Source organism: Vombatus ursinus, unplaced genomic scaffold (genome assembly GCF_900497805.2).
Source record: "Vombatus ursinus unplaced genomic scaffold, bare-nosed wombat genome assembly UNPS02000580.1, whole genome shotgun sequence".
Taxonomy (NCBI): domain Eukaryota; kingdom Metazoa; phylum Chordata; class Mammalia; order Diprotodontia; family Vombatidae; genus Vombatus; species Vombatus ursinus.
The window spans coordinates 27,274,189-27,288,987 of record NW_020940358.1 but is presented as its reverse complement, the minus strand read 5'-3'; the positions used below and the strand labels follow the sequence as shown (position 1 = coordinate 27,288,987).

Below are 14,799 nucleotides of genomic sequence, written 5' to 3'. Positions count from 1 at the left end.
TATAACCAAAGGAAGCTATTTCTGGTGGCAGAGAATGGCGGGATGGGGATAGGCAGGAGGGAAGATGGAGGAGGGTAGGTGGAGAGAAGGGAAATTTGGGAGAGAAAGAGACAAGACGAAGAGGCCAGTAAGCTGATGGATCAACAAGGACCTTCTTCACTTTGATCCCGGGTCAGTAAAATCCTGAGTCATGGCAAGGTCACTTATGTACAACTATTGCTTATTAGCTGCGTGACCCTGAGCACTTGTACCTCCACACTCTGGGCCAGGGTTGGCTGAGATGATGCCTAAAATCCGTAGGACCATGGAGCTGTAGCACCAGAGCTGAAAGGGAGCCCAGAGGTCACCTAGTCTAACACTCTCATTTTACAACTAAGGAAACTAAGAGATTAAATTACTTGACTAAGGGCACACGGGTTGTGACTGGTAGAGCTATGATTTGAGCTCTGGTCATGTGACTCTTAAGCTCGGTCGGGTTTCTTCCCCCACTGCACCATGTTTTTGTGATCTCACTGGCTCCCTGGGAGACCAAGGCCATAGGGCAGAAGTCCTGAGAGAGGGCTCAGGCCAAAGGAAACACAGGACCATGGAATGTGATCTCACGTCCAGAGCTAGGAAAGCTATAATCCCTCTGCACTCTGACCCAGTCAGATCACACCTGGAGTATCGTGTCTAATTCTGGGCAGAACCAGAGAGAGTCTAGAGGAAGATAACCAGAGGGAAGAAGCCTTGCTATATAAGGATCTATTGAAGGAATTAACATCATTTTACCCTGTGAAAGAGAAGATGTCCCTGGTCAGGGTTTGGGGGAGGAGGCATGAGAAACGTGCTAGCTGCCTTCAAGTATCTGAAACGTGATGGTAGGCAAGAGGGGTTGGACTCATTCTGATTGACCCCAGAGCCAGAAGCAGGAAGTGTGGGAGAGTGTCAGGGAAGGAAGAATTTTTGATCAGTATGACATGGAGGATAAATTGTTAGACTTGAGGTCAAGAAGACCAGTGTTCAAGTTCTATCTCAGATGCTAGATGTTTGACCTTGAGTGAGTCAATTAATCTCTTTTGGCTTCAGCATTAGAGGGTTGAACCATATGACCTCTGAGGTCCCTTCCAGTTCTAATTTTTATGATCCTATGAAAAATTCACAGGTTCACAAATTAAAACTGGAAGAAACCTTAGAAGCCAACTAGGGTAGCTAATTTGGCCCCAGACACTTACTACTTGTGTGACCTTGGGCAAATCATTTAACACACACACACACACACACACACACACACACACACAACCTTTTACAGATGAGGTCAAAGGAGTTTTGGTGACTTGCCCAAGGTCTCACAATTTCCCAACAGTGAGAGTTATTCCAATGTGATACGGGTTGCTTTGGGAGATATGGAGTTTTTCATTATGAGGTAATCTTCAAATTCACTTTAAATGACCACTCGTCAGAGATCTTGTACAGGGGATTCCTGCTCGAATAGGGGTTGAACCAGATGCCCTCTGAAATATTTTTCAGCTCTGAGATTCCATATTTCCATGGGAATTTTGGAGCTGGGAAAGATCATAGAGATCAATTAATTCAACTCCTTCAGTTTTCAGATGAGGAAATAGGTTCGGTGAAGTGACTTGCTCAAGGTCACACAGCAAGTGAGGCAAAGAGCTGGCACTCAAATGCAGGTCCCATGATTCCAAATCCACAGAAGCCCGAGTCTCATGATTTCCAATATGCCATGGAAAGGACTTCTTTCTACCTTGGGCCCTACAATCATCAGGGGGAGCCAGCCCTGCTGCAGGGGAAACACCAAGACTATTCTGGAAGCCAGAGCTCATTCTATCCCCCTGGATTGATTCTAGGACCAGACCTTTGTTCCCCTAAGTAGGAAATTTCCCTTGATGCAGTCAGACTTGTTTGCATTGACTCAGTCGGTCCTGATGGACCTGACTCACTGATAGGGTGAATCCACCTCTGATTTCCATCATCCTTCCCCTTCTCCCCCAGGACCAGGGAATTATAATCAACCTCCCCACTATCCTTTAATAATAATAATAATAACTCGAATTTTTATAGCACTTTACCTATAATAACCCTGTGAGGTAGGTATCATAAGGAATATACTCCAGAGGGCTACTAGGTTGCAAAATAAATGGAATATTAGACTTGGGGTCAGGAAGGCTTGAGTCTGAATCCTGCCTTAGACACTTACTAGCTGGGGAACTTTGGGCATGGGGTATGATAGTAAATGTTTAACAACCAGGTTTTAGAGGTGGGGGCATGTACACAGGACCCACTTTTAAATTTAACCTGAAAGAAAAAAGAAAAAAATTTAATCTGTATTATTAACATTTTCTCCTTTACTTTCTTAAGTCTAAATGATCAATAAAACAATAAATCAAGCTCTGATTTGTAATGTTTGCCAATTTTCCAGGTATAAATGCTCATACTGAAATTTTTTAAGAAATCCCTTCTCATGAAGTGGTTTGAGGAGGACATCAGAAAAGCAAAACAAAACAAAACTTTATAACAATTGGAGACATCTGGAAGTGGAATGTGCTATTTCAGGAAGTGGTGGTTTTCCGTATCTTGGAGATCTTAGAGGCTGGAGGACCAGTTTCTTGGTATGTTAGAGCGAAGATTTCTTTCATGGACAATTAGGTCTTCCAGTTCTCAAATTATGATTCTGTGACTGTTCAGGTCCCTTCCAGTTCTGTGATCTCTGCTTTGTGATTATTAGACAGACTTTCTGATTATTACAGACAGTCCAGAATCTTAGGATTCTACAATCAGAAGCTCACAAAACCTTGGAGTGATAGGAAGAGACCTTAAAGGAACCTGTTCCAACCTACTCCATGTAGCAATTCCCTGAACCATCTCCCTGGCAGAATTTTCCAACCTCTGTCTGAATACTTCAGAGGATAGAGAACCCGCTACAAATGGAATCAACCATTTCATTTTCCAATAGTTATATTTGTTAGAAAATTGTTCCTTATAAAGTGAAGTAATGGGTCTCCTTGTAGCGTCCCCCCATTAGTCCAAGTCCCATGTCTAAGCAAAACAAGTTTACTTCTCTCCCCTGTGACAGACGCTGGAAGTCGATAATCATGCCCTCCACCCTTCTCTTCTCAAGGCTAAACATTCCTCATTTTCCTCATTCTCTAAGAGGCAGAGAGTAGGATTAGTCTTTCCCTGTACCAAGTTTAAAAGATACGGTTTTAATTTAAATGAAAGCCAGAATTACTTACACATAGTTTAAAAGACACATCTATTGATAAATATTTATTAAATGCTCAGCTCCACCCTGGACAGGGTAGGGTGGAAACAGAAGTAATGGACACAGGTCTGGCCATCATGGAATTCTGATTTGGGAAGATGAGTCACCATCAGGAAATGATCAAAGAGCAAAATAAAACAGCTCGGAATCATGGTCAAAACTGACCAAAAGATCTAGAAGAGAATGTCAAACCATAAACCTTGTTACCTGCTCTAAGGCAAAAAAGCAGAAAAATATAAATAGAGTCAAGAGAGCTTTGAGAATTCAGGAGGGTCTACAATAGGCCATGGGAAAACAGTGTGGTGGAGGGAGAAGAGCCCCAGTTTTGAAGCCAAAGGGCTCAGGTTTGAATTCTAGCTCTGCTACCGTCTACTTAAGGAGGGAAAGAGTATTGGGTCTAGACTGAGAATATCTATCTGGGTTCAAATCATGCCACCATCACTTGGTACCTGTGTGACCTTGGACAAGTCCATTAATCTCTATGGAACCCAATTTCTATCTATAAAAATGGCAGGGTTGACCTAGCTGGCCATTGAGGTTCCAGAACTTTCCAGTTCTAGAGCTATGAACCTACGAACTTTTCTTCTCTGGTCTTCAGTGTCCTCCTCTGTAAAATGAGAAGGATGGATTAGAACATAAATTTCTTGAGAGCAGGGCTTGCTTCATTTTTTGTATTGTGCCCCTTTTGACTAGCACTGAACCCAGAACATAGTAGGTGCTTACTAAAGGCTTACGGATCAATTGGTTTGTTTTAAGGTCCATTCCTTTCTTTTCTGACTTTCATTTTGAGATACCTTCCAGGTTGGGTGTTCCAACTGGGTTCATACCCTATGTGGGAGGAATTTGACAGCCTAGAAAGGGGGCTCTGTCATCCTTCAGAAGGGCTGAGGGGGTGACCCAGGGGAGCATCCTTGAGATTCTCACAGAATTCTAAGGTACCCCCTGATCCTCAACTGCTCACTTGTCTGAATGGTCCCAGACCTAATCCAGACTAGAGGACTGGGGAATGTGAGCAGGAGGAAACTTAGGCATGTATGGATTCTACCTGACTCTTCTGATGGCTTCGGTGGAGCCGGGCAAACAGGTATCGGGCCCTCTGCTCCTCCTGAGCCTGGAAGAAGGAGGCAGCTACTCTGTGGCCCAGACGGCGGGCATAGGTCTCCAGGAAGACTGTGGCAGAAGCAAAGAGGAAGAGGGTCCCGGCGGCCAATGCAGCGGTGTATTGTGGGGGATGTGCTGGGTGCAACTGGCAACTGGCCGAGGTGAAGCATAGCTCCCACTTATATGTGTCTTGGTAGGTGTCCAAGGATCTCTCTTCAGAAGGCTGATTGAAGATGAAGGAGATGAAGGCAAGGACTGTGTACTTGGCCTAGAAGGATGGGGGGAGACACCAAAGGTGAGGGTATAGTGTAGAAGCCATTTCTCTTAGGCATTTCTCAGGAGACCCTAACACTAATTGGTTATGTGACCTTGGCTAGGTCATTTTCTGTTCAGTTTCCTTCTCCTTAAAGTGAGGGGGAATTGGTTTAGGCAGGAGTGGGCAACCTGTGGCCTTCTAGGTCCTTGGGTGTGGCCTTTTGACTGAGTCCAAGTTTTACAGAACAAATCGTTTTATTAAGGGGATTTGTTTTATGAAGTTTGGATTCAGTCAAAGGGCCACACTTGAGGACCTAGAGGGCCACATGTGGCCTCATGGTCAAGGTTCCCCACCCCTGGTTTAGAGAATTCCTATGGTCTTCCAAGCTATAAAATTCCATGTTTTATGTTCTAAAGTTCCTTCTGGCTCTGACATTTTATGTTTTAAGGTTCTTTCCACTTCTGACATTCTGTGTGCTCTAAAGTCCCTTCCAGGTCTGATATTTTGTATTGTAAGATCCCTCCCAGCCCTGACATTCTATATCCTAAGGTTCCTCCTAGCTCTGACATCTGTATTCTAAAATATCTTCCAGAACGAAACCCATGATCTGATTCCTTGAAGGAAGTTTGACACCTTCCTCCCTCGGTGGCCAACCCCATGTTGAGGGAGCTCTCTGAGGTCCTTTGGTTGGCTGGTGGTCTAAACTTCAAGCCTTCTCTACTTGTTCAGCATGGTAAGAGCTTACATTCTGCTAGCCCAGCTTTTGGGAGCTCAAGGGTCACCTCCATTCTAGGATGACACATGGCCTCTATAAAATGGAGGTCACAGATTTGAGAGTTAGGAAAGACCTAGGTCTGCCTGATTCCAAGAACCAACTATCTATCCACTCCAGCATTCCATTTCTCTATTCTGTGTATGTACCATGTTCTAAGACCTTGTCTAGGGGGGATCAGGTAGATAGAGCACTGGCCCTGGAGTCAGGAGGACCTGAGTTCAAATCTGGCCTCAGACATGTATTAGCTATGTGACAGCCGTGCAAGTCACTTAATACCGATTGCCTAAAAAAAAAAAAAATTGTAAGACCTTATCTAGCTCTGACGTTCTATGTACAAGTTTGTGTGCAGATTGAAGATGATCACCTTGAAGGCCTTCCCCAAGCATTGGGTCTCCCCCACCTCCCAAACCGTATTAGGAACCCAAGGGCCTCCCAGGCCTCTGCCTCCAGCCCCCTGCCCTCCATTCCTCTTCCACTCACGTCATACTTGATGCTCAGATGGATGGGCAGTGTGGGCAGCTTCTGCGCCCAGTCTACAGCCGTGCTCGCCAGAAGGAAGGCCACATAATCTGCAGCCACAGTCACAGCCATGGCCCCCAGGGGCATACCCAGAAATGCCAGGTGAAAGAGGCAGTGGAAGATTTCAGCCCGGGAGAGCTTCAGGCCAGTTGTCCTGAGGACCAGAGCTGGAGGAGATGCCAGCACGGGACTATCCTGGCTCTCTCTGAGCAGCTGCTTCAGTTGCTTGCTGTGATAGAGGTTATCAAACTGCAGGTCGGTCAGATAGCCTTTCAGATACCATGTTGACTCAGACAGGAGGGAGAGTATGAAGACTCCAGCCAGCACCCGGTTGGTGCCCAGAGTCAGTCCCTGGACCAGTGCCTCCAAAGCTGACACATCCTCAAAGACTCTTTGGGTGGCCACAAGCATCTGGAGATACAGGGCAGAGCGGTTGCTAGTGGTCTCAAGAGTCAGTCCCCGGCCACCTGCCCGCCCAGCTGCCTGGTGCAGTGCCACTGTGGCTGCCTCTAGCTGGTGAGTAGAGTTGAGTAGGCTCTCCAGAGAGCCCTGGGCCACACATCTCAGCACCTGGGTGGTAGCGCCCACATTGGCCAGAATGTTGGGTACCACATGAGTGGCCAGCTCAGCAAAACCAGATGACAGAAGCAGGCGGCGCCCTTGCCTCGTGCCCAGTGTGGGCACAGTGACGGCAAGCAGACACCGGGCTGGGTGGACCAGACCCAGGGCCAGGAAAAGCAAGAAGCCACAAGTCATGGCTCCTGTCACAGAGGTCCTTACTGAGTACACCAGGGAGGCAGTCAACCAGTTGTAAGCAAGCCCACCAGCAGCCCCAGCGATGAGAGCACACAGCAGAAGCTGAATTAATAGCTGCCCACAGCTGGCTGGGACAGGCTTCGAATACACCTCCCAAGCTGCCAGCAGCAGTGCCTGGGCCTTTGGAAGCCCCGAATGCCAAAGCCACCTCCTGCATGGGGGAGACCAGGAGGAAATCTCTGTGAGCTCAGGAAGGGCCATAAGATCATGAAATTTAAGAGTAGGAGGAATCTTAGAGACCCCCACCCCCATTTTATAAATGGAGAAACTGAGGCCCACAGAAATTGTGACCTAGCTGCTAGTACTTTCCCCCCCACCTGGAGTTACCCTGTATCTATAATGCGTATAGCTTGTGTATACTTATATATATATATACACACCCCTTGATAACAAAGACTGTCTTGCCTTTGTCTCTGTATCTGTCCCCAGCGTACAGTAGGTACTTAATAAATGCTTGTTGATTGACCACAGGCACATAGGTAACAAAAAAGCAGAGCTGGGATTTCCTTGGATGATAGTTCTACAGCTGGAAAGTACCTCAGAAGCCATCAAGACTATCCCCTTAATTTGAAAGATGGGGAAACTGAGGCTCAGGGAGGTAACTAACTTGCCCAAGGTTGTATGGATAGTAATGGGGGACTCAAACCCAGATTCTCAGACTCCATAACCAGTGCTTTTTCCATTCTACCAACAATTCCATTCTACCAGACTCTAAATCAGAGGGTTTTGTTTTTCTCTGTTCCGTAACACTGTGCCTCAGTCTAGCACTCAAGGCCCTGTGAAACCTGACCTCAAAAAGTCTTTCTAGATTTCCCTACCTTTCTACATACCTACACTTTGAACCCTACTTGTTTACTTGTAAATCCTTGTCTGCCACCATGGAACCACCATGTCATGGACAGGCCCAGCCTCAATGTGTTAACATCACTTACAGATCCCTCTTCTGTCAACTTCATCTCCACAGTGACTGCCTTGCCCCTTATCTGCTTCCCTTCCTGCATCCTCCCCCCTTCTTCCAGCTCCACTTTATCCTTTATCTTCCCCTGTTAGGCTCCTTCAAGTCTGGTACTGGCTTGTTTTCTTGTTTTTGTATGCCTGACATTAGCACACTACCTGGCATGTAGTAAATGGTTAATAAATGCTCTATCTATCTATCCATCTGTCTATCCATCCAGTCATCTGTCTATCTATCTCTCCATGTCTATGCATCCAATTTTCTATCTAGCTATCTAGCTATTCATCCAGTTTTCTGTCTAGTTATCCATCCGGTCACCTCTTTTATTTTTTTTCCTTCCTTCCTTCTTCCCTTTCTCTCTCTCTCTCTCTCTCTCTCTCTCTCTCTCTCTCTCTCTCTCTCTCTCTCTCTCTCTCTCTCTCTCTCGCAGTAAGGGCCAGATTATAGAAAACCTTGAATACCAGGCTGAAGTATTTCAGAAGCAGCATGGCATAATAGAAAGGGCACTGCTTTTGTAATCGGAAGACCTGGGTTCAAATTTCAGTTGCTTACTACGTATGTGACCTTGGGCAAGTCATTGAACTTTTCTGGGCCTCAGAACAGTCTAGGCCTTACCTGTAAAATAAAGCGGCTAGGCTAATTTATCTCTAAGTTTTTCCTCCTAAATCTAAGTCCTCTGATAGTTGACAGGTCAATGCCACCTCTTCCAAGAAGCCATCCCTGAGTGTCTACACCTGGAAGTGATTCTTCCCTCCTCTGAACTACATTTGTACCGGGATCATGGCCTCCTCCCATTCTGCCTCATATCATGTTTGTATGTGGAAATAGTCTATATTTCTATATTGCTTTAAGATTTCCCCCATGTAGGGGCAGCTAGATGGCACAGTGGGGGGCAGCTAGGTAGCACAGTGGATAGAGCACCGCCCTGAAGTCAGGAGGACCTGAGTTCAAATCCGGCCTCAGACCAAACACTTGACACGTACTAGCCATGTGACCTTGGGCAAGTCACTTACCCCCGATTGCCTCACCAAAAAAAAAAAAAAAAAGATTTCTCCCATGTGAAGCAGGTAGTAAAGGTATTGGTAGCCCCACTTTATAACTGAGGAAACTGAGATTCAGAGAAGTCAAATGATTTGCCCTTGGTCACACAGCTAGCAAGTATTGAAGTTAGGATTTGAAGTTAGCCCTCTCCTGACTCCAGATTCAGTTTTCTTTTCTTTTAGGCAATTGGGGTTAAGTGACTTGCCCAGGGTCACACAGCTAGTAAGTGTCAAGTTTAGGCAATTGAGGTTAAGTGGCTTGCCCAGGGTCACACAGCTAGTAAGGGTCAAGTATTTGGTCTGAGGCTGGGTTTGAACTCTGGTCCTCCTGACTTCAGAGTCAGTGCTCTATCCACTGCGCCATCTAGCTGCTCCTCAGTTTTCCTTTCACTAAATCATTAGCTGTCTATTAGCTCCTCAAACTAGCCTGCAAACTGGTAGTATAGTCAGTTTATCTTTGTTTATACCATCAAACGCCTCTGTTTCTTGATTTTGTCCCCAGAGCAGATACCTTCTCTCCCCTCCCCTCCCCTCCCCCACCCTTCTGCTTTTCTATTTTCTTTGGTTTGTTGTGTCCTCATTCCCCACCCCCCCCATTAGACTGTGAACTCCTTAAGGGCAGGGATTATCTTTTGCTTTTCTTTCTATCCCTAGTATCTAACATAGTGCCTGCACACAGTAGGTACTTAAGAAATATTGCTTAACTGACTAACCTTGCCTATAGTTGGTGCTCAGTATTAGTGGCATAAATCAATAAATAAATGAGGAAGGAGAGGCAGCTAGGTGGCACAGTGAATAGAGCTCTGGCCTTGGAGTCAAGAGGACCTGAGTTCAAATCCAGCCTCAGACACTTAACACTTATTAGCTGTGTGACCCTGGGCAAGTCACTTAACCCCAAACGCCTCACCAAAAAACTAAATAAATAAATAAATGAGGAAGGGAGGGAGGGAGTGAATGAATGAAAAGAACTATCCTCTCGAAAATCTCCCCCTCCTTAGGTCTCCAGACCCTAACTTCCCCCTCTCCATCTTTGGTCCCATAGTGAAGTACTCAGAAGACCTGAATTTGGTTTTGGCTGTAATAATATTTAATTATTGTGTTACCTTAGGCATGTCACTTCTCTTGTCTGAATCTCAATTTCTATTTCTGTAAAACTAGACTAAAAAAATCACTCTCTTTAACTGGCCAAGTCCCCTTCTGCCTGACCTATAAGAACTATCCTCAGTCATCCAGAAGCCAGCCTCTTCTCTCCCCTAAAACTAGTGTGAAGAAAGTGCTTGGTGAATACTCAGGGTGGGGAAACTGGGATTCTCATCATCTCTGGTTAGCTTGCCGCCCCATCCTCCGGCCCTCTGGCTCTCCTGCTACCTAGGAAGAAGTGCTAACTCCAAGTAGAAAGGCATTTCTCCACATGCCCATATAAGGAGATGTGGAAGTGACCTGTGGTCTGGGAAGGAGGGCGTGCCATTGGGGTGGGGTGCTGTGTGGGTGGACCAGTCACAGGCTTGCTTTTATTACGCATTGGAGATGATCATAGTAATGCTGCACATAGGGACAATGCTTTACAATTTATAAAATGCTTTTACTTATATTTGAAGGCTTAAGGTCCCTCCCAATTCTGTGTTTGAAGGCCTAAATTTTTCTCAGTGCTGATCACCTCTGATCTATGGTCTAAGCCTCAGGGATGGGAAACCTCAAGGCCACACGTGGCCCTCTAGGTCATCATGTGTGGCCTTTTGATTGAATACGAAGCTTAGATTCAATCAAAGAGCTGCACTTGAGGACCTAGAGGGCCACGTGTGGCCTCAAGGCCACAGATTTCCCCAACCCCCTCCCAGCTCTGATAGTATGTTCTAAATTCAAGGCTTTCTCAGTTCTGATCTTCTCTAACGTCTAAAGTCCTTCCCAGCTCTGCTATCCTGTGTTCTAAGATCTATTAGACTCTTTCTCACTTCTGATTACCTCTGTCCCAAGGACTAAGGGCCCTCCCAGATCTGATACTCAGTCCTTATTATTCTAAGGACTACAGCTTTTCTTGGTTCTGATCATCTCGGCTCTAAAGTCCAACGTTCCTCCCAGCTCTGATATTGTATTCTAAGATCTCATGGGATCCTTCTCACTTTTGATCATGGCTTCTCTGAAGTCCCTGCCAACTCTGATGTCCTGTGTTCTAAGGTCTCAGTTCCCTCCCAGCTCTGACATTCCGTGCTCTAAGGTCCGAGATCCCTTCTATGATTTCATTTAAACCTTTCCACAAATTGCCTCGGGAGGTCATCTGGGCAGGGATTATTATTCTTAATTTCCAGACCAGGAGCCTGAGGTCCAGGGGAGTGTTGCTATGTCCCAACAGCAGAACCTACCTGTTCTTCATGACTATACCGATGCAGACCTCAACTCCCCCCATGTTCATAGGGAGCTGAAATTCTCTCAGGGGCAGCCCGGGACCTGCCTGGGAATCTCTGACTCTGATCCCACACCATACACCACCCCTTTCTGACATTGGCCAGCCCTCAGTGTTCTCATCTTCAAAATGGGGCATGGAGAACCTCTCTCCTCGGAGGCCAATTTCAGATGTGCTGTTGACATGTAGTGCCTAGCTAATGCATCTACCCACTCCCATCTAGGAATGACCTCCCTTTTTAGGTATCCTCAATGCTACAACATCTTCCCTCTTCCCTCTAGATCTCCCCTCTGCAGGGTCCCACTTCTGCTTTCTGCTTTGCACAGGGACGGGGAACCAATCTGATAAAACACAATGTTGCTCTGAATGTAGGATGTACTTTTGCCTGAGCGTAGCTTAGATAGAAGTTGAACTATGGCCTCTTACCGGTCTCATTTTAAAATTCCTACACACACGCGCACACACACACACACACACACACACACACACACACACACACGTTTTCTTTTCAGAGATTCATTTTAAAGTCACAGCCTATTTTCAGACCAGTATGACAACTCTTGCCATTGTGGTTATGGATAGAAGAATTTCCCACCCAGAGCTCCCTCATCCCCCAGGTAACCTATGTTCATTTTAGAAGAGGCTTTCCAGATGGTTCTGAGGATAATTGTTTTTAGTCAGGCAGAAGGGGATGACAATATCCTGGCCTGCTGAGGGGAGTGATACTTTACGCTACTGTGGCCTTGGGATATCCCACAAACCACCAAGCAGGTGCCTGTGGATTTCATCTTTGTCCAGGACCAGCTGCAAAGGGCACCTGCTGGGGCAGTATCCTGTAATCCCAACCTCCCCTCCCCATACTCCAACCTACCTTATTCTGACCAGGCACTCCTCAGTCCCCTGAAGGTTCCTCATGCTCCTAGAATAATATTTCTCTACAAATCAGACAGAAGATTGGTAGGTGCCTTAGCAGAAGAGGAAGTACATGTGTGTGTGGAACTGATCAGCTGGGATGTGGGGAAAATAACCACTTCTGCTTTAGGGCCCTTTAAAAATGGTTCCCTCCCCCACCCTACGCTTATGGCCTGTTTGACATCACCAGACACTGGGTAGGAGGAGGAATGAGATTGGTAGGGCACAGTGTGGATGAAGAATTATAAACTTCTTAAAGTTTTGGTCAGGGAGCATGGGATTTTTTTAAATTATTTTTTTAAACATTTGTTTTTTAAAATTTTGAGTTCCAAATTCTCTCCCTCTCTCCATCCCCTCCCCTTCTCATTCAGAAGGCAAGCAATATAATATCAATTACATAGGTGAAGTCATGCAAAATATATTTTTGTAATTAGCCACATTGTAAAAAAAAGGAAAAAGTATGTTTCAATCTGTATTCAGAGTTCGTGATTTCTCTGTGTGAAGGTAGATAGCATTTTTTATCATGAGTCCTTTGAACTGTCTTGGATCATTGTATTGATCCAATGAATCTTTCACAGTTGAACATCATTATAATGCTGTTACTGCGCACAATGTTCTCCTAGGCCTGCTCATAACCATCCCTCTCATCATTTCTTATGGCACGACAGTATTCCATCACATTCATATACCATAACTTATTTATTCATTCCCCAATTTATGGGCATCCCTTCCATTTCCAATTCTTTACCACCACAAGAAAAGCTGCTATAAATATTTTTGGACATCTTTTCCTTTTTTTCATCTGTGAAATACAGACCTAGAGTGGTGTTTATCCACAGTTTTATTGTCTCTTGTGCATAGTTCCAAATTGGAACATAGGGTTTAGAGTTGGAAAGAGATCACTTAGTACAACGCCTTCATTTTACAGAGGAAGGAACTGAGGCCCAAAGAGATTAAAAATGGCTTGTCTCAGGTCACCCAGATATTAAGTAGGAAAACCAAGATTTGAAACTAGATACTCTGACACCTAATATGACTATATATACCACTCTGCCTCTCCATATGCCACTGTTCAGGTAGCCTTGAATCTGGTAGGAGGGGCACAGGTTGAGGCCCCATCCCCGCTCCAGACTCTTAGCCCTGTGGTTGGTCGAGGTAGTGGGATAGGCATTGTCCCAGCCAAATAATCAGGAATGTCCAGAGCAAGGTAAGAGCAACAAAGTTAGTAAAAGGACTGAAGACCATGCTGAATGAGGATTGGGAGCAAAAGCCTGGGGCCATTTAGCAAGAAGTCAAGTGGCAAGCATTATTAAGGGCCCACTATGTTCTACCCACTGAGAAGAGAAGATTTAGGGGGAATATGACAGCAGTCTTCAAATATCTGAAAGGCTACCATGTGTGACCCTGTATCATTTGCATCCTCTCTTCAAGCCTAAATTTTTTCATCTGTCCAATGGAGATAATGATAATTGGCCTATGAATCTCACAGTTACGAGTATTACTATAGAACACAGATGCAAAAGTGCTTTAAAAAGTTAAAGGTATAAGAGAAATACAAAAATTAGAGTTGTGAACATTACTATTAATGATATTATTAAATTAATTATTTTAGATGCCACTGAGAGCACCTTATGCTCCAAATGTCTCCTCTCAAGTTAATACTGTTCAGGATGGGACTGATTGTGCCTTAGATAATGAGCTCCCTGTCACTGGAAGTATTCGAGCAGAAGCTATAAGGAATACCGTAAAAGGGATTACAGACTGCTGAGGGCCCTACCAACTCTGAGCTCCTAGCATTCTATGAGTTGTAGGTTATAACTAATTCTTATTTTGCTTTGAGGTTTTTAAAAATTATTTTCAACTACTAAAATACTTTATTGATTCTCTTTTTTCATATCTGCTTTAAAGTTTATAAAGCACTTTCCTCCCAGCAATCCTGTAAAGTAAGAGGTATAGGTATTATTGTCACTCTTTTAAAGTGTTATTGTCTGATGGTCTCCCATTGGAAAACTAATGTCCAGGATTACATAGATAATAAGGAGGGTGAGGGGGAGGTGCAGCAGAGCTGAAACCAAACCCCACAACCTACATCTACCATACTCCACTCTGCCTATTCCTAGAGTCTATGATTCTAAGGGTCAAAGTTTTCAAGATTGTCTTGTTCTAAGATTCTATGATTCTAATATTCTAATGTTCTAATTCTATGTAATTATGAAATTCCAAGATTTGATGATTCTAAGAGATATGGCAGTCAAAGGCACTTGTCAGCTGAGAATGAAAATGTGTTTGTCAAATCTTATGGAGAAGGATGATAGATAATTATAATTAGTGCCACCTTATAAAACAGCAAGAAGTAGTAGAGGGAAGAACAAATTTACAGAAGGCTTAGTGAGAAAGCTGACCAAACAAAAACGTCACAAGTGAATTTAGGGATGAAGCAAGTTGGAAGACACCAAACAGATGAAAAGTGGAAAAGATCTGTAAAGATGTCTATCTCTTTTCTCCATCATTTGCAGTGGAGCCACCACATTTGGATGCAAATACCACAATGCCTGATGTACTGCATGAAAAAGTAGAAATAGGATAAAAATATATAAAAATGAGAAGAGCAGCTTGACAAGATTCAAGTATACCCAGAGGAGGTTTGCGTTGGATTTACACAATTGTGAAGGCATTGAGGGAATTAGTTACCAAGGTCTCTAAAGGAAGGGAGAACTGGAAAACAGCCTAAGACATTATTAACAAAAAATTGACATAAATAT

The 14,799-nt window shown here is 44.6% G+C and overlaps 1 protein-coding gene across 1 annotated transcript; it reads right to left on the bottom strand.

Annotated features, from left to right (window-relative positions):
* Nucleotides 1-3,027: 3,027 nt before the first annotated feature.
* Nucleotides 3,028-12,119, bottom strand: OCSTAMP (osteoclast stimulatory transmembrane protein). The gene is made up of 3 exons (XM_027850735.1): nucleotides 11,997-12,119; nucleotides 5,875-6,880; nucleotides 3,028-4,631 (listed from the first exon to the last, which is right to left on the bottom strand). The coding sequence occupies exons 1-3, from the start codon at nucleotides 12,038-12,040 to the stop codon at nucleotides 4,287-4,289; spliced, it is 1,395 nt and encodes a 464-aa protein (XP_027706536.1). The 5' UTR covers nucleotides 12,041-12,119; the 3' UTR covers nucleotides 3,028-4,286.
* Between the last annotated feature and the right edge of the window lie 2,680 nt (nucleotides 12,120-14,799).

Coding starts and splice junctions, on each gene's coding strand:
- OCSTAMP (XM_027850735.1), bottom strand. CDS start 12,040: ATGAGGAACCTTCAGGGGACTGAGGAGTGCCTGGTCAGAATAAG. Junction 6,881..11,996: donor GAGTGCCTGGTCAGAATAAG/GTAGGTTGGAGT, acceptor TCCCCCATGCAG/GAGGTGGCTTTGGCATTCGG. Junction 4,632..5,874: donor ATCTGAGCATCAAGTATGAC/GTGAGTGGAAGA, acceptor CCATCCTTCTAG/GCCAAGTACACAGTCCTTGC.